At 39.5% G+C, this 26,535-nt stretch overlaps 1 protein-coding gene across 2 annotated transcripts in view; it reads right to left on the reverse strand.

Annotated features, from left to right (window-relative positions):
• ATP2C1 (ATPase secretory pathway Ca2+ transporting 1) overlaps positions 1-26,535 on the reverse strand; it is a 62,188-nt gene that overhangs the window by 25,377 nt on the left and 10,276 nt on the right. Inside the window, exons 1-5 of one of the 2 annotated variants that reach the window (XM_088521120.1) lie at positions 20,506-20,584; positions 19,922-20,072; positions 5,054-5,164; positions 4,052-4,168; positions 2,309-2,398 (exon numbers count right to left, since the gene is read on the reverse strand). In XM_088521120.1, the coding sequence (XP_088377246.1) occupies positions 2,309-2,398; positions 4,052-4,168; positions 5,054-5,164; positions 19,922-19,927 (324 nt within the window). In that variant the 5' untranslated portion in view covers positions 19,928-20,072; positions 20,506-20,584. Of the gene's footprint in view, positions 1-2,308; positions 2,399-4,051; positions 4,169-5,053; positions 5,165-19,921; positions 20,073-20,505; positions 20,585-26,535 lie in introns of those variants that run through there. The other variant, XM_088521121.1, reaches the window with a different exon arrangement.

Consider the following 26,535-nt stretch of genomic DNA (forward strand, 5'->3'; position numbering starts at 1 on the left):
GTCTAAAAGTACGAATACAAATATTAAAAGAAGCAACAGTGCAAGGATTAACAAAATGACGCGATATCCTCACAAACATGGCTTCATTCGAATAACCAGATTCAGAGAGACTAAGAAAAGGACCTTCTCCACCAAGACTAGAAATAGGGGAGTGAGATAAAGAACAGGACTGGAGCCATAAAACATCACATAAGGAAAAGAAAAGAACAAGGCAGCTCTGTCCAAAACTCCAGACTGCGCTAAGACACTGAGACAGAAGACCCCAAATAGCCAAGAACCCAAACAAAGAAGATGTAAAAGAAAAAAAAATAAAAACAATCAAAAACAAAAAAGGCACACCAGTTCCTCACTGCACTTTAAGAAGCCAAGAAAATTAATTAGGACTGAATAGCAAGCCTCCACTTCTCCCTCCTGGTCACATACAGGCACTTTAACCTAAATATCATGGGGCTAGTGAGCATGTGATGCGACAGGGAGTGAACAACAAAATCTATTAGCGAATGAATGTGACCGAGATCAATTTTTGTTTGAAGAAATCATCTTCCTCTTCTACATGGTCTCAGATTGAGATGCATACAACCAAAAGCTAAAAGGACAAAATCCATTAGACAAGCCTTTACGGCGCATGTTGTAATTATTTAAAAATCACCATGACATGATCATTTTGCAAGAGAAAACTTTCTTTTGAAAAATTCTTCAATAATCCTCTCAGAGGCCTAAACCAACAAGTCTGTCTTGGTTGTGACACTAATCTTAGCCTTATCAAATGAATGAGTTAATAACGGTGCACTTGCCATCCTCCCACAGCGTATCTTCACCCTGGTTAAACACACATCTCTCGGAGATAACGTTACCTTCTACAGCTCACACTACTGGCCACGGCCATATATTCTTAGCCTCATATCAGCCTCTGAATTGGTGTGTACGTGCAGTCGTTTCCATCAAGAAAGAAGCATCCTCCACAAAGGGAAAGGATTTGTAACTTTTAGCCTGAATCAGTTTTGCAGTCTAGTTCATCACACAGCTTTGCAATGTATTTGTATTAGCAGAGCTAAATGGATAGAAAAAGTTGCTTAAAAGAAAGGCTGCCAAAAGAATATCTACGTCTTTAATCTTCAACAGCATATTAGTTTTATTGCCAAGGCTCTGAGCACAGACATACAGTCACAGGAAAGTTGCTCTATCAGCTGAAAGGAAACTAAAACAAAACTTCACCACAGGACTAAACAGTGGCTTAACCATAAGATTAGACACAGGAGAAAAAAAAAAAAAAAAACAACCATACACACAATTAATGAACTTTAACTCAACTGCACTTATGCTCTGTATTTTTGGACACAAAAGTTCATGAGACTATTACAGCACCCTTCTTAAATGTGGCACAGAACAGAGAAACTGCACTTCTCTGATACTAACTGCCTTCCCACTGCCTTGTTCAAGAGGGATAAGGAACAGCATTAACCATGGAGGAAACCAAACAGGAAATAATTTAACTTTAAGCCACAGCAAAAACTAAATACATTTCTTAACACAACAGAACATCCCGAACACTGAAACTGTGCAATTTTGAATTTGACTATGTTTAGAGAAACCACAAGGTGTATGCAGAGAAAGTTAACATTTCTAAAGACAGGACAGGAGCTTAACTACAGAAGCAAAACTTCACACCATACACAGTGAGGAGGTCAGCCAAGACAGAAAGCACCTCAATTACATCCCTTAACCCCCAAAAGCTCAAAGCAATCATTTGTATAAACATCTTTTATACTAACAGCATCATTTGTATTAACAAATGTTTAGTAGGGTTTTATTTGCTCACTAGATTTACGTGCCATTTAATTGGAAATTCCTACAAAGTTCATTATTTCAGGTTCTGTCTTCTACAGTTTCTAGGGAGCTCACTTTTCATCATAATTAAAAGGGCTACATCTTTAAAGGAACTTATGTTGGTTACAATTTTAATTTAAATCATAACTTAAAATAAAAATTACAGAACACCAAAATTGTTTTTCATAATTGTGGGAACGTCATTGCTGTTTCCACCTTCAATGAATGAGTAAATACATAAAATGCAGCCAGATAACTGTTAGTTGATATAATATTTATTTTGATATGTATTATTACCAGAGAGGAGCAAACAAAATCCAGCCATATGCTTAACTGCTGATTGAATGCTACCATGTAATCAACTTCATAAATTAGAATGGAATGATTCCACCCTACATTAGCATTCACAGAATGTCAAAAGTATGTGTGGGCATCCATTCGCAAGCAGTACTCTCAAAGAAGATAAATTTTAGTTCCTTACCACAGTGATACTGACAGCATCATCAAACTGATGCATTAAAACACTGATGACTGCCGATGCCAGGAGAAGCATAATAAGAGGATTTTTAAACTGGAAGGAAACAGAAGAGTAATTTAGCAAGATTCTGACAGAATGACCGTTTCACAACTCCTTCAAAGCACATTTGATTGGTTGTGGTTGAAAGGTATTACTCTATAACTAAAACCTGAGCCACCACTCCAAAAAGAAATTGGACTCTGTACAGTTATTTCACAGATTTTAACTAAAGCAAGCTTGCTTTTTAAAAACATTAAAGACGCTGAACAAACCACATTCGATATATCAGGAAAAAACTGTTTCTTACATTTCTCCCAAGGTGAAAAAAAAATATTTTTCCTGTACAGGAAAAGTATTTCCTGTACTGCATTTCTACTTAAAAGGATATCAAGAGCATCCTTGAAATAAGAGGCAGATCTTGTTTCCAGCAACTTATCATTATAAAGGCAGCAATAGGTTTCATAAATTTCAATTAACATTTCCTTCTACTTTTTTGGGGGGGTTTGTTTGTGGCCCTCCCTCTTCAACTCCTGCCCCAGAACACATGCCTTCCTGTTAGATCATACACTTACTTTGTTATCCTTAAAAATCTAAAGAATCTTGCCTTTACATGACTGTTGGCTACCAACAGCCAATTTTTAACCAAAAAAAAAAAAAAAACTTAAAAAAAAGAACAATCTTGCGCTCTAAATTGAAGGACATTCTATAAGCACAATGATAAGCACACTGATAGCAAATACATATCTTAACAAACTCTATTGAAATAGGCTTGGATAACCTATTTTAGAAGTGTTCTGATGCATTTGACTAATTGACACTACCCATGGAAAAATAAAAGCATTAATGTCAGAAGATAGCTAATATGCAATGATGTTCCCACTCCTGTCATCAGCAGAGTGCTGAATATATCTCCACAGTCACTTCCTGCAAAACTGTTTCTCTCCAGAATTAGCCATGTATTACTTCAGGGCTTAATTTAGAACTTAATTGTACTGCTGCTCAGACAAGAGAAGTTACATAAGTTTAACATAAGTTAATTAAAATAAAGAACACCTGTGTGAAAGCTGCCATACTTGGTACAGCAGACTCAGGAAAGAAGTTACATTTCCCCATCATTCAGAGAAGCTGCACTGGCTCCATAAGCAACAAGCCAAGCACAACTGAAAAAAAAATTAACACGAGTTCTGCCAGTTCAGCTTAACACCACAAACAGGGCTGGCCCTATTCCCACCACCACTACAAAGGCTGTGGGTTTGCTTTTTAAAATTCCATTCATCTACCAAGGTAATTGAGATAATGGTATTTTAGGGTCCAGACAAACATAAACCAACATTCAGTCATATGCATTTATGACTGACCAAAAAAGGCAATTCAAGCTCAAATCTTTGCCTAAATGGAACTTTATTCTGCTTCTCTTGTCCTCACACTAGTTATAAACAGCGACTATTCCAGTTGTAAATATATACTCGAGGACAAATCATGTAATTAAAAACCTGACATGAATCTAAATAAAAGCTTTTTCAATGGGTAGATTAGATATAAATTGCATAAGACAGAACTTATCTTTCCACCAGAGTTTACCCACTTTGTCATCAGAATATGTTCATGTACATGAAAATTAACACAGAAGAAAATGTTAAACACGTTAATATATTACAGAGGCATTGTACTACAAAAAAAAAAAAAAAAAAAGATGAAAATCCTCACCTGGGAAATATATTTTTTCCACAGTGGTTCATCTTCACCAATATCGAATTCATTCCATCCATGGAATGCCCGTCTATGGCAAACTTCACAGTTTTTTAAGCCATTCTGAAGATTAGCCTATTAAAACATGTAAAGAATAGGTCAGTGATAATACTGATAAGCTGTATTTCATATATAATTCAAACACCAAAATATATGGCCTTAGATTATGAAAATGTGGCCAAGATCAGAAAGACAAGCGTGGTACTAATGCATGTATGAAAATAAAAGCTAGCTAATGACTATTTTAAAAGTAGGTTTGCCAGTAAATAACAGAATCAACAGAAAATTTCACAGAGGCACTGCAGAAACAGATGCTGTTTCACTGCTCTAAATGACTGCTGGTCTCCCCTGCAGAAAGCTCTTCAGTGAGTCAAATTGCAGGCAGAGTTTAGACTCCTGAGGAGTATGTCAGCAGTTCGTTACTCAGCAATAGCCCCAAATCTTGGGTTGTCAGTGGTGGGCATTTATCATGGTGTATTTTTCAGGTATCCAAGCATGCAGAAAACAACAAAAAGGACCATCTATCTGGGAAATTAACACAGATTCAAGGGTTAGGATTAAGAAAGCTACCCATCAACAGATGTGCTGTTCCCCACTTAAGACAGAGGCTGTTAAAATATATTAAGAATCCACAGAAAAACAGAGGAAATAGCTATGAAAGCCAGGGAAAAGCTTATAGGATTAATTGACTTCAAGGGTTTTACAGAGCAAAAAATCTCCAAAACATACAGAAACTCAAATATTTTCCAGTCAAATTATACTCTCTCCTGCAAAATACCCCACTTTCTCAAAATCATTACAGTATTTCAAGTAAAAACATGCATTTAGAACTAGCCACTGGTTAATATCAAGCTGGATGATAATGCATGAGCTTCTAATGACAGGATTTGTCCTCAAGAAACATCAAACATCATTTGGTAACATAAGAGCAGCCATGTTAAGAGATGCAAAATCACTTACTTGCAAAATGCTTGCAACTTCATCAACTGGCAATTCACTTGCTTTCTTTGAAGACAGTACAGGAATCATTGTCTCATTGTCACCATCAGGGATTTGCTGGAGACGTGCAACCTAAGAAACAAAACCAAGGTTCTTAGGGAAGGGAAGCACTAACATTTCATATCAAACAACATCTACCTAGATATCTACAATATCTAGATTGATGCGGTATTAACACCATCAAAATACATTTTTCAGTAGTATTTTGCATTGTTTTCAGCATATTCAACCTGGATATGTAACTTTCTGCAAAAACACGTAAAGTGATTTTCAAACACTATCCTAATCCTAGATATCCTAACAGTTACAGATAGTAGCTCATTTCTATTAATACCCAGTGAGAAAATAATCACTCCTAATAAATCACTCCCTGCTTCTCTACTTTCTCACCAAACTCCAGTTTAAGCATGCCCAGTCCCTGCTAGCAAAGAGAAACAATCTTAAGAAGAGCATAGACATCAGCAAAGTAACAAAATTTGACTACAGTCCAAAAGTTTCAAGGTAACACCAAAACAAGGTTTTCTTGTAATTTTAGGAGAATAAAAATTTTGTCAATTGCAGAACAGCATATTAGCAAAAAAGACATCAGTAGCACAGCTCAGCAACACTTAATAAGCAAAAACTTATTCGTTTTCATTAAATATGAGAAGCTGAAATGATGCTTCTTCCTCTCCTCCTTTATCCTCACAGCAATTTACCGTACTCTTTACCACACCCATGATTAATAATTCAGATCTTGCTTTTCCTGTTTCTTTTTGCCCTTTTATTAACTGGGAAAAAATTAAAAAGCAAACTTATATACACCACACACAGATGTTTTATACCACTACCCTTGCACAGAATTTAAATAGGTGCTATTATGATTTTATATAAGACCACAGTGGTTTTGAATCACTTTTTTTTTTTTTAATAGATGTTGAGACCTAAATAAGCACTTTGCAATGGGAACCATGTGTTTTCAGATTTCAGTATTCTTATCCCTTAAACAAAGGCATGATGACCTGTTTCATACTGCACACTGTTTCTTGTACTCAGATAAAACAGCTTAGATTAATCCAATCAGTACTTGTTCTTCGAGCTGCTTACCTAAATACACAAAGACTTATGCCTGCAGGCCCACGAGAAAAATGAACCGCGGTGCAAGTGCTATAGTTAGAACAGCGTGCTCTCTTTTAAGAGAAACTTATCTGGCAACTCTGCAGAGACTGACACTCGCCATGTCATTCCTGAGGTGACACAGCCAAAGCACGGGACCCATGGCCTTCCCTGGAATTCAACGAAAGTAGGTGCAGAGGCTGAGGCGACAGGCTGGCGACACAGCCCCGGCTCCTGGAGGAGGGCAGCAGGCACGACTGCCCCTTCATGGGGCACTTGCTGCCCTGCAGCCCAGGCAGGCCCCGCTCTGGCCCCGCTTTCACGGGCTGGCAGCCAAGGGGCTCACAGCTGAGCGGCGGCACCGCAGCTCGGCCGGGCCCCGGCGAGGGGCCACCCCGGCCGTGCTCTCCTAGCTCCAGTTCTGGTAACTCGCTCCAGTGAGCTACCTCGCTCCCGTTCGGGTGCAGCTCTTGGTTTTGATCTTTAGTGACATTTTAATGAAACTCACGAGCCAAGCGTAGAACTGGAAAGCGTACGGGCACGTCATAGAATAGGAGAGCTGACTTCCATCTGGTTTAGCACTGGGTAAGTACTTACAGAAACCTTACGTAAATAGAGCGATGCAAATATTATTTTAAAAGAGATAGTAAATACATATTATTATATGCTACAAACATGCACATTAAAAAATTATCTTGCAAGTTACCATTTCTAATGCTTCCACATGGTACAAACAAAACATGAAATTGGAACTACTATTTGGGACAAATATTTCAAACCGCAGTTCAAAGAAATATCACAATTTTCTATTCTTCAACAAATACTCCAGTAAAGTTATCTTACACATATTTAAATTATGTACAAATTTATGTATATTTAAATTAATGTAGAAGAAACTACTCTCAACGTAAGGGGGACAGGGTGTTAAAATTCCATTCCTAATCAGAGGGCTCTCTTACTATGTTCCAAAACGCTATAAAGAAATGCTTTCTAGAAAGATGAAAGCCAGTGAAGGGTAAGTGCCCTAACACCAACAATCTGCAGCACTATTTTGGGTCACAGTGACTGACATTCACTCCACAGACCAAGGTTTCTCACATAACACAACAGCCACAGAATCCCTGTGCAGAATATAACTACACTAAAGCAACTTAAGCTGACCATAACAGTCGCAGAAGGCAGATATTTGGGTTAGGAAGAATATAGACTTCAGGACTTGATGCCTAAATCACATTACTGAAAAAGATAGGACAACTTGCATAAATATATTGCAATATGTTAGCAACATTAACATTGTAACTTAGCAACATTAACTTCATATTTTCTTGAAATACATAATGTATCGGGCTTTCTTGGACCATATACCTTCTCAAACCAACCATTTTCTCAGAACTTTACCACCATCACCCCTTTTTCTATAAAACACACAGCTGAGCTACTAGCTCATGTTACCTAAAAGTTTCTCCTAAATCCTACATTTTGACTTTTATTGAAAATAGATGCCACATTTAGGTTGTTATTTACTGAACTGCATAAGTTATGGCTGAAAGCCATTCAGCCTAAGTGCTATTCCAAAACAAACCCATGATCACATGCTTTTAACCGAAATCATTTTGCATTTTCAACAAAAACATTCTAAGCCTTTGAGCACTCCCAGCAGGAGCAGACAGAAAAGAAACGACAGCCATCGCAAATTTTAGTGCTGAGAAAAATCTTTTTCCCTATACCTATTAAACTGGTTGCTAGACTCAAGTACCTATTCCAAAGAGGGACACATTTGCCCTAATACTATCAATTAAGACTTCAAAGTCAAGTAACAATCTCTTAAAATGCTTTCTTAAAATTAAGATCCTCAAATACAAATGTTAAAATATTCTCAAAGAGCATGATCACTCAAAACACTTTGATTACGGTGATAAGATTTCTTCTACAAAAAGCCATTTTGAGAACCTTTCCTGTTGGGCTCAAAGTCACTGATTTTGAATGTGCATTGCATTCAAACCAATAGCACTCCAGCTATTTGCTGGAACCTATTCATAACAGCAAGTACTTTTTCCTCTGCTATATATTACTTTCACGAACAAAATCATTTCTTACTCAGTACAGTCAGCAGATCTTTAACACTGCTGCCCTGATCTGCACCTTGGAAATCTGGACTTCTGCAACAACCGTTAACATATCTAGCAGAAGGTACCCCCAAAATACACTGTCCATGTTAAAAGAGTTAAATGAGTTAAAATATCTATCAGTAGATATCTTTATATACCTTAGTATTTAATAGTGCTTTAGTACTTCCTTGTGGACAAAGTTCTTGTTTAGGCTAAGAAACAATACTGGCCTATGCTCTACATCAGATCAATCTGCACAGGTTTTACTGGATCAGATATCAATTTGTTTTGGAGTCACAACTACAGCTTCCCATTCTCTGCCTGCAGCTAAATCTATCACGGAATGAAGAAGCAGGATGCTAACTGACCAAAAAAAAAAAAAAAAAAAAGCTGTCTCAGCAGTGACTTTTCTTGGGCTACTTCCAGCCTCTACATCATTGAGGGCAAGAAACAAACCAATCATATGATCACAGCAGCATGACCAAAATATCAAAATATCTCTAAAACTAAAGCAAAGGTCTAGGAGTCTTGCATTAATAGAATTCAAGAGTTCCTTCCCGTCTTCTCTGATAAAAAAATAATCCCCAGGTTGCCGGAACAGTTAACACATGTAAAGAGATTATTCTACTCCATATGCTACAAGACTCTGCCTACCTTTTCTCTAACGTGATCAAGAGCAAGGACCAGCTTTGTGCACTGCTCTGCAGTTCAGCAGAAACCATTCTGCACAGGCCAGCTCAGTGGGAATACCACACTATAAATAAGCGCTCAGGACTCACTGATAGTAAGATACTTCCATGCTTTTTAAACCAATGGGAAATTTTAGCTGTAACTGCTCATTGAGATAGTACCAAAGTAGGTTTTGCTATGACAGCACTCTAAATTTTTACAGCAAGCTTGTGACCAAAACACTTTGGCTAATTATCTGAAGTCTTTTAAACATTACACACAGTTATGCAATTGACCTACAAGTGCAAAATACAAAGGTGGTACAAAAATGAGAAAAGTAAGAACAAAAGGAATAGGGACTTTAACAAAGAAATTTGAGATAACTGAACAGAAAAAAATATCATTTTCTTCCTCTCACAGTTTGCTTCAGAATCCTGAATTAGAAATGCATGTTAGCATTTAGGCTTAGAGATTCTACTTTTAGTTTGCTCTCCCTCAGCAGAAGTCTCACTGGCCAATTACAGGTCAGCAGAGCTAGCTGGTCATCACTGTGGCACGATGGCCACAGAAGAGGAGGGCTGGCAGCACTGACCTGGCAGGCTCTGGAGCGCCTGTTCACCGCATCTGACACCCTCTTCTCAATCTCCCTGTCCATCTGAATAGCCTCATGATCAGTCTGTTCCCCATAAGTTCCTTTGAAATTGAACCACTTGCAAGCCAGAGTACTACCAGAGTACTACTGCCAGAGCATCTTTCAACTCAATCTCCTCCCTGCACCTTAAGATCCAGCTTTCATTTGTGATTTATCTTCCCATGTTTCACAAAAAAACCCACATTATTTAGCTCCCTTAACACTTCATGACGAGTACCCAGAACTTGCAAATTTTATGGGACACAAAGTCTGAAGACTATGGCCACCAGGGATACCCGTCCCACATGATAGGACAAGTGGTTACTTTATTTAACATTTCAAAAGGCTGCAAAGAAAGCTCATTCTCACCCCACAGTTTTAAAATGCCACCCTTCCCATTTTTCTCCCCTCTGGAGACATTAAATCCTTCTTCACTTTCTTCTCACATTCTTTGATCATGACTACAAGCTCCCGGTACCCTGGACTATTATTAACAGTTACGTGATCATTCACTTTCAATACAATGAATTATTGCTGTGCATTTCAGAGGGAGAAACTATAGACCGTGGCCCAACAGCAGCAGCATTTCAAGCCTGCCGGATACAGAGCAGTAATCTGTAAACAGAAGTAACAGGAATCTCGTTACAGCCATGTTAGCAACTGCATTTGCGACAGCTGCAGAAAACACGTCCCTTATCTAGAGGATTAAAGAGCAAAGTAACTACCTTTTAGGAACGCTCCAGGAAAGCAAAACAAGGAAACCACTTGAAGAATGGTTCTTCCTGATTTTTTTCTGTATGGATAGGAAGCCAACCTACACAGGTAGGAGGAAGTAGATGCCCATACTTCAGGTGGTATGCTCATACCAAAAGTCTTTTTCTCTAGAATTCCATTGTGTATTTTCTGTCAGTGTTATAGATCTTTCACCAATCTTGCTGCGTCACTGGAGTCTTGGAAGTCTTTTTGTTTACATTTTTATGCCTTGTAAAAGACAGCAGGGCCATATACTTAACAGCAGAGTTTTTATGCCTCTGCCATTTCCCTTCCTCCCTGAAAAAGATGCACTAGTGTTTATTGGCATAATATTTATTAAGAGGTATTTTACTGAATGCATAACAGATTGAAACTTATAAGCCTCCAACTTCCTTATTCACTGTATGATCAAGCCATGTGTAATTTATACAAAAACACTGAGAAAGCTCAGCTCCTATCTAAGATTAAAAAGAAAACAAACACGTTCCTCCCCAATCCTGGCAATCAGAAGTGGGAGCACGGCTCCCTTTCCAGATCACTCAGGGAGGCTGAGCACCGGGAAGAGAAATGCCGCTTTGTGTGGAGACCCGCACGCATCCCCTCGCAGAAGACAAGTACTCATCTCCTGCACGCTGCAGCTGCTGCCCTGGCTGCCAGGGCTGGAGCCTCACTAGCTCTCGCTGAGCACCAAGGGGAGCACCTGCACGCACCTGCACTTGCACAGCAGCTCCTGCCTACACAGCATACCTTTAAGGAAAGATGTCTGTCCAGGATGGGAGTAATCCCCTTTCCTCTCGGTTCCAAAATTGAAGCAGCAGTACAGTCTTCTCCTAAGCATTAGGATCTGGTGGTTAAACATTTTGGAAATCTAGATCTTTAACCTTTTTACTGGCCATCTTCAAACTCCCAGGTTAAATGTGACATTGTTCAGTAACACGCTTGTGACTCCAGGCAGTCACTTTCTAAGCACTTTTAAAATGTCTATTTCACATAATTTTTGCTACCTTTAGCTTTTAGAAAAAAAGACAATTTTTGCTTCATTTTTCTAGAAAGCAAGACAGTCCCAGTCATGGAACAATGACCAAGTGATAACAAGGCACAGCAAAAAGCCAGGTACAAAAACATGCATTAGGCATGTCCAATGGCTGCTATAACTCCTACACCAAGCACGTGCCCAGAAGCAGACCCTAGATGCACGGCAGGATGCCAAAAGGAAAAGCAGCACAGAAAGGGGTGTGTGAAGAGCCCTGAGACTGCCCTAGAACACAGGTTAGCCCCATAGCCATTACTGTGCCACAACTTACTGTACGTTTTCCTTCCTGAAATTGCTCCAAATCTTAGGAGGAACTAAGAGGAATTCACCAGTAGTAGGTGTAGGCGGAAGCAGCTGAGGATGGTAGACACAGCTCTTTCTTTACATCAGTAAAACCAATGACAAACGCAGACAAACTACAGTAATTTTTCTATATTAAGTAAATTCAGACTTTAAAATGTCTTATTCTTAGCTTCTGAACTAATTCATCTACATTTTAATGACAGGAATAAAATGGGAAGTTATACTGGGAGAGGCTTCATCCATGCTAACAATACTGATATAATTGTCTGCATTTTACATATAACAATTTCATAAGAAATCAGTGATACACTGACATCTTCCCTGCATTCTCAACTAGCAGATTCTCTAAAGATGCCTCATCATAAAGCTGTAAATTTAGATACAAAAAATACTCAATTAGCTTTGACCAGTATTACACTACTATCATAAAGCAATGAGCGAAGAACCAAAGCTGTTTGCTCAGGATAGGAAATACATTTTGAAGGCTTTGAAATTGCTGTGTAGTATCTTCATTTGAATAGAATCTTTTAGAAAAGTGTGGAACTGTTTTTGACTTTTGGAGAAACGGCTGCAGCGGCCTGCTTCCTAATATTCAAACAAAAAATATCTACTTCGCAGTATTTTAGTTTAGACATTTTACCGGAAGTCTGTACATCAAAGAAACTGCACTCAGAAGAGTTCTGTTTCTAAAAGTGATAGGCGGAAGGGGGAAAAAAAGTCACTAATTCATTAATAATGAGTTCTCCTTGCAGAGTTCACTTCTACCCTTGGAGGTCGCACAGTTTCAGCCCTTTGCTATTGTGTATTATTTCTACAGAAAGGGTGATATTCATTCTGGCACACACACTGCCCATTATCCAAGAAGATATATAAATACCCCATTTATGACAACAACTTCATCACCAGACCTTTGAGTCTGAAAAAATTGCCTTTGATTCATTCAAGTATTTGAGGAGTGCCTGGGACATTCACTGAGATTGCCAGCCAAACAGCAGCAGCATACTCCTGGATACGTAACGTTTTGGGAATTTTGACCAACTAAGAAACAGGAATCTAAATACTGGCTGCAGCTACCAGCCCTTACAGTCTCCTTTTAAATTTGTCTAAATTTAGAAGTTATAAAATATTTAAGAGAGACCTAGGCCCGTTTCTCATCTACTTCAGGCAATATATTAAAGTCTTTCTCAACACATTTGTTCTATGACATTACTTTTAACATTCAACTTCACTCTTCCTTTTAACATTCAACTTCACTCTATAAAAGTCTATACAGTTCAAAGACTAAAAATAAGAAAATATGAAGAATTAAAAAATAAAAAGGTGAGTCAGACATTTAGTTCAACAGAGGACACTGGCGTAACAGCAAGGCTGGGCAATTTTTTCCATAGTTGTAGCATACGCTCCATGTGATTCCTCCGCAAGCCTAATGAATGAGAGCTGCCTGCTCTGTAGCTGGAGAGGGAGCATTTTAGAGAAATAAAGATACCATAACCAGATTGCAAAATAAAGATACCTTAACCTGACTGCCATACTGTAGATTCATTAAGGAGTAATGACAACCATGACTAAAGCCCCAAAACCACCATCAGCCCAAATGCTGCCATATCTCCCATTGTTAGCCCAATTGGGCATTATACACATTTGTTGAGAACGCTAAGTATAATCAAACTTTGATCTTAATTACCATAAAAGACTCACTATTTACAGCATTTCCATATACTCTGGAGGAAATACAATGATGAATTTAATGCCTGATTTGCTCAAAGCCTTGAGCTAGTAGCAAAAGAGATATCAAGAATGCTTTGATGAACACACTGGAATGCTTTGACTGCTATATATTGACCAAAACATTCAGCTTTGATTCCTGCTGGTCTAAAACTCCAAGTGTTGGGGTGGGAGGGGGAGTCAGTCTTAACATTTTTTCATTACTCATAACTTACTCATCAGAAGAACAAAAAAATAAAGCTAAGCACACACGGATAACCTATTAAAAACACTGCTGCCTTTATAAAGGGAAGTTTTATCAAAACAGCACTGGGTCAGTTCAGAAACTCATCACCCAACCAAGGGAGCACCACAGATGGCCATATCTCACTTGACTCCAAACAACACAGACCTCCAGCTAAGTCTCGATTCATTTGAGGCATTTCAAAAGTTCAAGGCCAAAAGACTCTGGGTCTAAATATCAGTCATTTATCTTGCCAGACAGTTACTAACTTTCTAGAAGAGAAGATCTAAGCTTAGGAATAAGATGAAATGGCTCTCCTCCAATAGTCTACCTCCTAACACTTAAAAAACTGAGCTTCTCAAAATGAGGGAATGTACTTGAACAGCAAATAATAATAGAGAATTTCAGCAGCCCGTAAGATCCTGGTTACATATCCATGACACATGCAGACCTTAGCTGCCACAGAGTTGCATCAAGCAAACAAAAAACCTCAAAAAAGAATATTCCTCACCACTTATAGTTCAAATTTAATTATAATAATGCAGAAAGATCCATTTCCTAATACTTTATTCTATATATCCTTGACAGCTCTACAATTAGTTCATAACGTGACAAAAATGAAATTCTAAAAAAGTAAAATGAAAACATAATCCTGAACTACTCATTTAAAACAGTTCTCTGGACCAAGATGGTGTCAATTCTTTTTAAAATGCAAACATGACTCACTGCATAATTACTCCACTTATAGTAATATTTTTTCTTATAATTAGAATTGAAAAAGAAGCAAGTGTATTCACCAAGCTTTTTTTGTGAATTATGTATGCAGGGAAAAGTGCTGCAGAACATCTATGACTTAAAATATTTTTAAGGCCTTTAAAAATCTACATTTTGTAGTCAGCATCTGCTAACTCATTACCATTTTATCCCTTCTAATGGTTTAGAATACAATGTTTACAAAACAAGCAGCTAGAAACAGATGCCTGCCAAGTTTATACGTTGATTGGACCAGATGATCTCCAAAGGCCCTTCCAGTCTTTATGATTCTATGATTGTACTCCATTTTTCTATTTTCTGCATTATAACTGTATCACTCTGAAGCATCAAAAGTTCCACTGGAACTTAAGGAAAAAATTCTGGACAGTGAGGGCAACAGAGCCCTGGAACAGGCTGCCCAGAGAAGCTGTGGAGTCTCCTTCTCTGGAGATCTTCCAAGCCCGCCTGGATGCCACCCTGTGCCACATGCTCTAGGTGACCCTACTAGAGCAGGGGGTTGGACTGATCTCTAGAGGTCCCTTCCAGCCTTAATAATTCTATGATTCTAACATTTTTTTTCAGCTTCTACAGACTACACTGCTATTATAGCAGTTATCATCAGTGTCAATTTGATATTAGCTAAACTCTTCCACTGCCTCAAAAGCTGGTATTGCAACTAATACGATTTACATATCTTAGACTGATTCCACTCTTGCAAAATTCCACTGTTGTCTATAGGTGAATCTATACTTCACCACTTCATCAAACCAATATGTGTAACGCTTTTTTTTCCCCTTAACCATCTCTTTCAAATACATTTCAGTACCTGTCCCATTTTCTGTACAACAGGTAGACTTAACCACAGAAGGCCTCGCTCTGGTGCACTGGTGCAGTGACCATATGAAGACTGAGCCAAACTCAGGCTTTGCTAATGCTAAAAGAAACCTCTTTACCCTGACAGAGGTTCCTGTTCTCACTATTTCTTGCATTCGCTGAACTCTCCACAAGTCGAATTTATTAATTCGTCAAAAAACAATCCAAAGGGGGGCTCAGGGAAAGAGAGGCTAGGCTAGCCTTCGGCCAAGCCAGAAAGACACACAAATCCAGTGACCATGACAGCCAACACCAGAACTCCTACTGTCAACGAGGAGGAGACTATAGTCTTATGGAACTGCATCCCACAAGGACATTCTCACAACACACTCAGTCTGTTCACCAAAAATAAAAACAAAATAAAAAAAGTGGAAAAATGTTTCTCTTAAGTTAGCTACGTTGAAAACGGCGTTTTCCTTGCGCCACTCTTTGTGACTCACTAGGAAGAGATTATGCAATAAACTCTCCATACAGAAGAGTTACAAAGCTAGTGAAATAACTGAATACAGCAAAATAATTAAATATACATTTTATCAAGTTTGGACTCAAACAGATTTCATGTTAATCAATTTCTTCATTACTGTAGATTAACACTTCTGGTTTATCAGCAGGGAGACAAATAGAAAAGGAAAGCAACTATGTAACATCCCATCCACTAATCAAACAACAGCTGAAGAGGCAACGCTGGTTGTTCGATTAAAAAGGCAATCTATATTTCTAATGTCAGACAAAAAACAGCACCATAGTAACTGAAATAATTAGCAAGAGACAGGAAGCTACCTTTTAGAACTGGTCTTCACTGAACTTTCTTCAGACACAGTAGTTTAAAAAAAAAATCTCTGTTTACACCCCACCCTTCAAACTAAACAGAAGAGACATCACTTTTTTGTCAGTGTAAGTGAAGTAGTGGTTCTAATTTTCTCATAACAAGGCAGAGATGGTAACAAACAGGAACCAAGAGCAACCCATGAACATCAAAGTTCTTCTTTAGTAGTTTTAAGAAATTCTCCAAAATTTAAAGAAAATGTGAACTGTTGTGACAATACCAAGGCTACTTCAGGATTTCCAACAAGCTTTTCATCAGAAAATTAATTCTAATTATTTTTGATATCACTTCCATGAACAACTGATAGAGGCTCTCTGGAACAATTTAAATGGTTTTCAAGCTGGTGCTTCCATAGACACCTCTCCCTCCCTTTTGTTTCCAGTTGCATTTATCCAAACTCAGCCCTTTCACCAGTGCTTACACCTGTCTAAGCCATGCAGACATAGCCCAGGCACCTCACACTGCCCCAAAAGCCATGACCTATTCAACTAATTTTGACAGTTTTCCAACTAAGACTATTTTGATAATTTAAGAAGAACACCCACAAAACTCATTAGAAACATAAACTCTACCTCAAGCACTTGGTAAAAGCAAAGAACTATATTTTTATTAGCTCAGGATTATCTGAAGAACCAGTGTATCTCCCTCACCTCGTCTCAAATCCATCAACTTCCAACTCAATACTCATCCAAGTATCAAAACTATCCTGAAATTACCAAGAGGTAACTTGGTTAATGAGCACTATTCCCTGAAGAGCAGCTTAAATTAACTTGGACTTAAAAGCCATGAAGATTAAGTAGGATTCCCATGACTCAGAATCACTATGTGATGTTGCTGTTATTTACAGTGAATTTGATCTGAGTTTTCATACCAGCCTTCTCCAAGATCTTGAGAAAAATCTTCTGTTTTACAGGGGAGTGTTATTTTGACTTCTATTAAGCACTTGAACGTCTGATAGCAAATGATACAGAAGGCCTTTGTAACAAAGCGGCACTCCTATTTAACAATTTGTATTTATAATCATAGCCTGACCTTAGAGAAGCTCAAAGCTGATATAATACAACCTGCATTCTTTGTTTTTCCTAAAAAGACAGAGGGTTCTATAAGACAACCCTCTGCAGAACAAAGAACTTGACAGAATCTAAAAAAATGGCAACTACAGAAAAAGACAACTACAACCACTAAAAGCCATTCAGGTCCAAAAAACCAAACAAAAAACAAAACACAAAACCACCAAGGCCTAGTTTGTGCTCAAAGATATATTTTCCTCAAAACAAGAAATAAAGAAATGCAAGTTCTGTCAACTGCCCACAGCTTAGGAAAAAAAAGCTCCTTTTACAGAAAGAAGTCTAAATTCTCTTTCAGAACAAAAATGCAACCGTAATTCCTCTAAGTCAAACTTACATTGAGCTAAGTTCTTATAATGGGAGATCCTCTCTCTTTCCTATTAAGACACACGTGAATTTGGGGAAAAGGTTTAATGAGCTGTCTAATTCATCTCAGCACAAGAAAGGGAAACCACAGACTTGGGAGAAAAGATTAGTTATCTTACTGCTTATGAAAACTGAGTTAACAGCCGAAAAGGTCAGTTTTCGAACCCATGTTATCACTTTCTGTCCTTCAATACTGCTCCAACTACGGAAAAAAAATCTGCCTTTTAAAAGCTATTTTGGAAAACATAAACAAAAATAAAACTTCTGTCTGTATCTGCAATCTTCGTCCCACAGTTTAGCTATCCTGAGGAAAATAAATACATTAAGGATCATCTCAAAAGACCTCGAAAGTTCCTATATGAAAGGTGTCAATGTCTAGCTATATCAAAATATCAAATGGATAGACAGACAGATGGAAAAGAGATCTACCATTCCCAAGAAAAAGGACTAAAACAGGCAATAGACAGTCATAAGTATGTGCTTGCCAGCACTCTCAGTTACGAGATGGCAGGAAAGAGCATAGAACAAGTAATTCAGGTGAATGCCAAGATCTTAGGAGAACCAACTCAACCTTATTACCAACCTTCAGCAAACTGAGGTTTTGGTTTCTTCCTACCATTGAAATTTATCCTATTTTGAAAACTCTCAGTAAATCATGGCAATTACTTTGCCTTTGAAATACGCATGCAATCATCTTTTGAAGTATTTTTCCCCCTGTAGTAACTTCATAATATACAGCTTTATCTATCATATAAATGTCACTCATACAAATGTAATTTGTTTATTTCATAAAAGACTCAAGAAATATGATCTTTGAACCAACAGCATTCAAGAGATTTCAAACGGACCAGACTATCATATTTAACTTTACTATAAGTTACATTTATGACATCACATTTATTTGTTAACACAGCTAGAGGACCAAGTCTTCCTGGTTATTGGTTTTGGCACACAACTTTCTGTCAGATACCTTTATTTCTTAAGTGCACTGCTATTCAACAGCCTTATATCCATTTTGCTTTTTCCTGTCCTGAGTGCTACCCATTCAAGAATCCTTTATTTAAAATTCAGCAACTGAAATGGAAATGCACAAACACCACTCCTACCAGCTAACTACGCTCGCAAAAGGAATATCAGTCCTCTAGAGGTGTTCCCAAGAGGGAAAAAAAATCCTTCTGGCAAGTTCCATGCTCTTTATTACTAAAATTCTCTTAGAAGACGAAAAATAGAATTGATAACTTTTAAATTTTTTAAAAAATAGAAAAATTCTTAAATGACAAATTAAAGCAATCCCTGCAGCTTCCAATTTTATTTGGACTTTGCAACCATTGCAGCTTTCTAGTCATGGAAGACAGATGTATTTCAGCGCAGAACAATATCCACTATAGAAAACAATTTTGTTCCTCCATCCTACGGTGGACTACTGCTCAATCCAGTACCCCATTTGAGTAAAACTACTAAAAAAAAAGCTCTCGTCTTTTCAAAAGGATGAGGGGAACAAAAGGAACTCAGATGGGTCATGTTACAACATGTCAGAAAGAAAAACCAGCAGCCACTAAATAATCTACACAGTCTATCCAAAGAATACTGACAGTGTCACTGGGAGGAATGGGAGGGGGAAAGCCATCGACGGTTGTTTTTTAAAATACATTAAAAAGTATAATGCATTTCAGAGAAAATTTATTCAACACCCAAAGCTGAATGAAAGGAAGATGTGTGAAGCTCATAGTCATTCTATCAATAAGGCAACAGAACTTCCAAGTTTCCTAGAACATTTACCAAAGCCCAACATGGAAAAATTGAATTAACTCTCTGAACTAAACTCATTCCTGAGCTAGCCAAGAAAGAGAAAACACAACACAGCCAACTTCTTTCAGCATAATACGTCTACTTTATCTCTCAAGTAGTACGACTGGAAACTTCTGTGCCACTTTGTAACTAAAAAGAAGAGAACAAAGTGAGATTTAAAAATACAGAATATGCTAAAAAAGATCCCAACACAAAACACAACTAAAGCTTTTCAGCTTCACTCTGAAAAGCTGGATTTAATAAACAATATAAGCTAAGCAAATAAGGAGTGAGTAATGTTCAGAATACATCTATATCAACAACACAAGAAGGTATAATCCAAAGGCACACAGCACTAAAATATAATATAAAAATCTCTGTTTAGTCCAATAAGCAACGACACAAATCAAGCAAAAAAAAAAAAAAAAAAACACAGTCCTACAATGCTAAAGCCACAACCCACAGCACAAAATCCACAACACGAACACGCGAAAAGCAACCCTGCAAACCCTGCAAGGGTAAAGCATACGCACGCACCGGCGGGAGTCGTCACCAAATTGCATGCAAAAATCCTCTTAGCTCCAAGGAAGTCAAGCGACTCTGGCGAGCCCTTTACCTTCATTTTCCATCGAAACCGCGCTTGAGCCGACAGTTACTGAAGTCTTTAGCAACGGCAGCGCTGGCGCAGGAACTGCAGGGCGAAGAGAGAGGCGCCCCAAGATCCCCGGCAATCACAGCGCTCCCTCTGCCCCCACCTGCAGCAACATCTGCAAGAGAAACCGGCGCTAAAGGAGGCACGAAGATAAAAGAGAGAACGTAGATAAAATTAAAATAATAATAAAAACAGAAAGGAAGTCGCTGCAACATGGGAGCGTGTAGGTATCCACGGCGCCCCCGTGCCTTCTCCACACCCCCCGCAGCGCGCAGACCCCGCGGAGCTGCCCGAGGCGGCCGCGGAGGGGGCCCGGCCGACGCCGAAAACAAACCCGCCGCCCAGGCAGCGCCGTTCCGGGCAGCGCCGTTCCGAGAGCCCCCGCCGCCTCCCCGCCGAGGGGCTGCGGCGGCCCCACGGCCGGGCCCGCGCCCCGGCGGCCGCCCCGGCCCGCCGACAACGAGCGAGGGAGGGAGGGAGGGCAGCGGCGCGGCGGGAAGATGGCGCAGGCGGCGGCTCCCCCGCCGCAGCCCGGCGGCGCCCCTCACCTGCGGCGCTCCGGGCGGCGGCGGCCCGGCCGCATCCCCGCTCCGCTCCACTTCCGCGGGCGGCGGACGGGGCGGGCCGCGGCGGCGGAAGGGCGGGGAGGAGCGCGCGGCGCCTCCGCCCCACGGGCGCCTGCGGCCGCGGTGCCGCCGCGCGGGCAGCGGCCGTTGGGGCGGGCCCCGTGCCCGGGGTGCTGCGGCCCCGGCCCCAGAGCGGCCTCCGCGGGCAGCGCGCCCCGAGGAGGGGGTGTTTGAACGCCCCGCTCTGGGGACGCCCCGAGGCGCTGGCGGGAGACGCAGCGGCCGCCTCGACAGAAAGAGGAACGACCCGCGCAGAGGAGGGAGCCGCCGCTCGCCGCGGCCGGCCCGTCCCTGGGCGGCAGCCAGGGCCAGGCCCGGCGCTGCTGAACTGCGGGTCTTCCAGGAATCCCTTTCTCCTCTCAGCACCGACCCGTCCAAGATTTTTCTTTATTTTTTTTTAACCAACCCTCCATGCTGTTCCACTCTGCTACACACGGAGGTGGTGGATTCAGAGCTGACGAGTACTCAAGATGAGCCTTGTAGTCTGCTAACTTTGTAATCACCAGACAAATTAGCACGTTCTTACCAAAGATGAGCCCAAACCCAAACCGTCAACTGAAAAATCTGAACGTTCAAGAACTGTTGTTAAAACTTACTGTCAGGAGATATAACCCACTCTAAACCATTTATCAAGTACCTCAAAAAAAAGGAAAAAAAAAGCTATCAATTCAGTTGTATTTACCTAGACCTCAAAAAATCTTACTTGAAACAGTAAGAGGTTTTTAAATAAAGTTATTTCCACTGAGATAATCTATTTCGTATTTGAGGATAGCGCATGCCAAATATGATGTACAATATGATGCAGTAAGAAGAATTGTTCTGACTTTCAAGGTCAAAACCTAATCCAGACATTGTAATTGCAGGCTTTACACCCACTTTCTAAAGGCGTGTGACAAAACAGGCATACAAATACAATCTCATTGGTGTCCCATGATTAACCTGTCACCTTAGCTTTGTTTTTCATAAACCCGGAGGAACCCAAACCAATCTTTGTCAGTTCACAAAGTGCACTTAGCAGAAGAAGATTCTGTCCTTTTTAATTAAGTCTCCTAGCCCATAGCAGCTTGTCTCTTGAATCCTCTGCCAAACAAGGTCAAGTTAAACAACCAGTTTCCTTCCTTTTTCTTATTTTTTAAGCTCTTGAACATTTGTTGAGTGATGAAAAAGGTTGAATTGGCCTATATATGGTGAGAGGTGAAGAAAGGTAACAGGTACTAATTTACAATGTCAGCCCAGATGCCTGTATTTAAGAATTCCATAGGAATTCCGTAAAATACCCCACTATAGCTAGCTGGCACTGCCACAGGAGCCATGACCTTCCAAGCTGCCACTTCTGCTACCTTCCTTGTCTGCAAGGCCTGCAACGAACCACCTCGAGCTACCGGGGATTCTAGTTATGATGCCCTAGTTTCTGATGCACAAATGACTAGCAAGAAAGTGTTCATTTGGTTAAAACTGGTAGCTAGTGCCTTCAGTATCAAATGTTACTAAATATGAAAGACTGGTGTAAGTATTTTCATGAATAATAAAAAAAAAATTACCAACCCTGAAGCTCTTAATACTCTTTGTATCCTCGGCATACCTGATTTTTTTTTAAACTGCTGGTAGACGTTTGGGAGAGAAGAGGGAAACGTTTGAGCTTCATGTTTGGTACTGAAGCTATTGAGGTCTAAATTTATGTCTGATGTAAAGTTTGTCTGCTAAAAAACACCCTTTGTACATGTGTCTTAAAAGAGGAGAGAAAAGTCAAAAGCAAATCTGACTGTACAGTGAGAACAAAAAGAGCTTCATCTCTGGGGCTTAATCTCTTTCATGTTAGCATAAATCTGCCAATCATGTGCACTCCTGTGATGCAACGAGGCAGCTGTGAAGCTCTTCTACATTATACTAGGGCTATATCTGTCCTTGAAATTCGTATTACTCTTTATGCTATATCCTACACTGTTTATTCAACAATGCTCCAAGTGTTTTATCTCCATCTGCTGCTGAAGATTGTTTCCTAAAAAAATAATTAAAAAGAAAAAAAGTACTGACCTTAACTTGAGCTTGATACACAAGAATATTAGGACAGTCTTCGTATCTTCAGGAAGCCTCAAAAAGTGGGTAGCAAAGATACTATTAAGAAAACCAGGGCAGCATTATTAGAATAAGATTGGAGAGGATAAAAATCTGAAATCAAAAAAGGCTTCCCTTAGAGTAACCAGTGTAACCAGTCATACACACACATTGCAAGACAGTAGGTGAAAGGATGTGCAATACTGATAGGTTTTACAAAGAAAAAAAGAAAGACTGACACATTAGCAGTTGTTAGATCACCAGGTTTTTGTCTTTCTAGTTCACAGACTCACAAAATACGTTTTTAACAGAGAAGCGTACCTGCCAATAGTAGGTTTACATGTAGAAGTACAGAGTTTCCATGAATACCATATCAATGCCCCCCAGCCTCAAGTGTTTTCCTTCCCTCCAGGCTGTTATCAGGTTTATACGCTGCAGAGCACCACCTGCATGTTCCCACATCAGCAAAGCAAAACAGGAAACACTGCTATCATCTTCCTTTCCCCCAGAAATCTCAGCAGCCTGTTGATGCCGGCCCTCAGTCAGACCCTTCCTTCTGTGAGACGCTCTCAGCAGCAGGAAACCACTAGATCATTTCAAGATCACACAGAAATTTGTGTGGGAACTGATTCACGTTCAGAGTAACCCGGGAAATCAATAATACAGCCTTCTCTAAATGAATCAGTTTGTGCTAGTACACTGTGCAACCACAGAAGCAATTATGCTGGTACAGCCAAGAGGGTGGCACACGGATGAGGAGCATGCATAGCAAATACAACTCTCCTTACATTTTGAACACCCCTAGAGCTTCAGGTCTGAAAGCTAGTACTTCGATAAAATGAAATGGGATAAGTATATTTTATACGTATATAAATATATATATATACTTATGTATGTGTGTATATAGATATACACACATTCTTACAAGACTCTTGCAAAAAAAGGAGAAAATGCTCATTTTGCTTCTGAATGATATACAAAGGCAATCTGAAAGGTTCAAGTGTTTTAAATTACTTCAGTGGAATCAAGAGCCTTTGCAAGTCTTGGAAAAGTTAATAGGCAATAAATGTGACATTCCAGATAGTACCATTGACCAGTTGGAAGGGAAGAAAGGAAAATTCAGTCAAGCAACAAATAGATAGAGGCTAACCTGCCACAAAATTATATGCAAGCTTGGCTTTGAGTATGTTTTAGTCGTAGGGAGGACAATCAGTTCATTTCAGTCGTTCTCTTGTGCTACAGCATTCACAGTAGAGTAAAACACACTTTAAGCATAAAACAAAGATACCACAATTGTATGGTTTACAGCACATAGATATATTTAACAAGATTATTCTGTTGAAGTCAATTTTCAGATCATAATAGCACTTCAAATGCACTTTTGTTCTTATTCTGAAGTGAGCTTCAAGACTGAAGATTTGGTTTGAACACAGAAACAGATTTCTGATAGTAAATTTTATCAGTGTTAAGTGAAGTCTGAGGATTTTGTTATTCTCATGAAAAGTTTATTTATCACTTCTCATGATTCAGAAAAATGTTTGCCTTATTACAGCCGTAATATTTCAATGTGTACAAAAGCTTTATCTAACACTTCAATTTGGAGCAGAAAGAAGGTTAAACACGTGATCCTTCCATCAAAATAGGCATCACAGCTACTTGCTTTGGGCGTAATTCAAACTGCCGTCAATATACAGGGCACAAATCCTCTTGGTAGGGTGGACATCCCTTTGATTTAATTTGCTATCTCCTTTCATCCTCATCTCAGAAACAAACCAGTGCTTTCATAGTCCTCCATAGAGTACTTACATGACTGGAGTCAGGCAGGGAATGCACGATACTGCATCTCTTCATTTACACCCTTTTAAAATTGTTTCTGTCATTTTAAAGCTTACGCTGCGTATTTCCTCCCTACATCCTTACCATCCAAATTATTCTACAACTGAAGGAGCAATCATCTTATCTCTGAGTAGAAAAAAAAAAAAAAAAGCAAAGTTTGAGTGTTCATGTACATATTCAGTTCATTAAGTTTTTTAAAAAATATAAATCATACCATTTGTCCAGAGAAAATAAGTACTCATTTTACTTTATAAATCTACACGTGTTAACATGTAAAAAAAAAAAAAAAAAGCTGAAATTTTTAAATTACTCTAACTCAGCCTGCCTTGACACTGTGCAATTATGATAATTAAGGAACTTTGGTTTATGGCAGTCCTAAATTAGATTTCACTGATTTTAAAATACCATTAAGTTTAATTTTCTCATGCCATCCCTAAATAGCATCCTTACAAGTGTTCTACATTCAGTGTGGGGGTACATCAGAGCAGTTTAATTTGATCTAAAATCAGGCTCTGTGATTCTTTCTCACTCCCCTTTCTCTGACACTTAGGCTTCTGCTAAGTACGCTGGCTCTGGCAGTCTTGTCATCCCTTGTTAATCCTGGTCAGGGGGTTGATCCATCCCAAAGCAAAGTCTACCTCAAAACGAAAAGCAAAACGCACAAACACACATTAATGCTGAACTCCCACACCTTGTGTTGGAAGGTCAATGTGCTACAGTAAAAATACTGTGGGAGCTCCAACCTGAAGTCAGCGTAAACTGCCATGAACACATATATCCAGGAGAATCTGGTTTAACCTATCCTTCAGGAAGAAGTTAGATGGATTCCTTTCCAGAGCACAACACTTAACTGTTCTTTGAAACATGTCCTTCCTCTGTGCTTGACATCTTCGTCTCTCCTGCGTTCTATATTCACCTGCTCTTCCTTCAACTGCAGTATTTTGAAATAGATAGAAATATCAATTGCTTGTTTTCCATAGAATGCCCTTCCTATTGGGCACACAAAGATCTTCAGCTCTTTGATTTACACTTACAAGTTGCGTCTGAAGTTGACTGCTCCAGTACTAAAAGAGAAGCGTTTAGAAGAGGAGGTGCTTCCATCCCATCTAGTTAGGCTTCAGATTTCCACAGAGACAATCCTTCTCAGTCTGTGAGGCAAGGAGCTACCTGCACGTTGCCCATGAAGCCAGCCAGGAGCTGCAGCCCAGGAAGGTGCGCTCTGCAAGGGGAACACGCTGTGAAACAAGTCACCGTGAGGAGCTGGCCGAGGCGGGCAGCTCGCCCTGCGGGATGGCTGCTGCGGGACAACCCCCACATCGGCAGAGCAGCTACACCGCCTGGGCACGGCAAGAGGTGCAGGTGACAACAGCTCCATGGTGGCGCAGAGGCTACCTGGCTGGATGAAGGATTGCCATCAGTCTTCAGAGAGGCAGGAAGAACACCCCTTTTGCCTTTAACACTTACAAGAGAGTCCCTCCACCACAGACGTTCAGCAAAGTAAGTAAAAGAATATTTTAATCAGTTTAATCAGTGGTTGAAGTAGTTTAGCTTGAATTAGTTCAAGGCTAACATGCCAGAAATGTCAGGAATGCTGCATATATTACAGACACAGCCAAGTGTCTCAACGCTTCAAAATTCTTTCTCAAAACTATCTTTAGAAGAGTGAAGGTAATATTTAGTAAGGAGGTGGCAGTTAATAAACAGATGTTCATCTAGGTATAAGACTTAAGCTCCTGGCAAGAATATGATGTCTTGTCTGATAAAACACTTGGAAGCAATTGATTGATTTGTATAATTTTATTCAGCCCCTCAGTCTACAATTTTGTCAAGTAAAAGCACAAGTTAGCTTTCTAAGTTAGGAGAAATTCATTATAAACTTTTATTTTACAGGACAACTCATATTCCATTTTCTTTTTTCCACCAAGGAAAAATTACTATGTGCATATAAATGGAAGCCTAGCCTTCAGAAGATTCTTTTCCTCCCTTATATCTTTAAAAAGTGGTCTGAGGTCACGGTTTTAAAGTCAATAGAGGTTACTGATAAGAGCAATTAACATAGGA

The sequence above is a fragment of the Tinamus guttatus genome, unplaced genomic scaffold (genome assembly GCF_059628265.1).
Source record: "Tinamus guttatus ecotype Peru unplaced genomic scaffold, ASM5962826v1 Tinamus_guttatus_pri_ptg000115l, whole genome shotgun sequence".
Lineage (NCBI taxonomy): Eukaryota > Metazoa > Chordata > Aves > Tinamiformes > Tinamidae > Tinamus > Tinamus guttatus.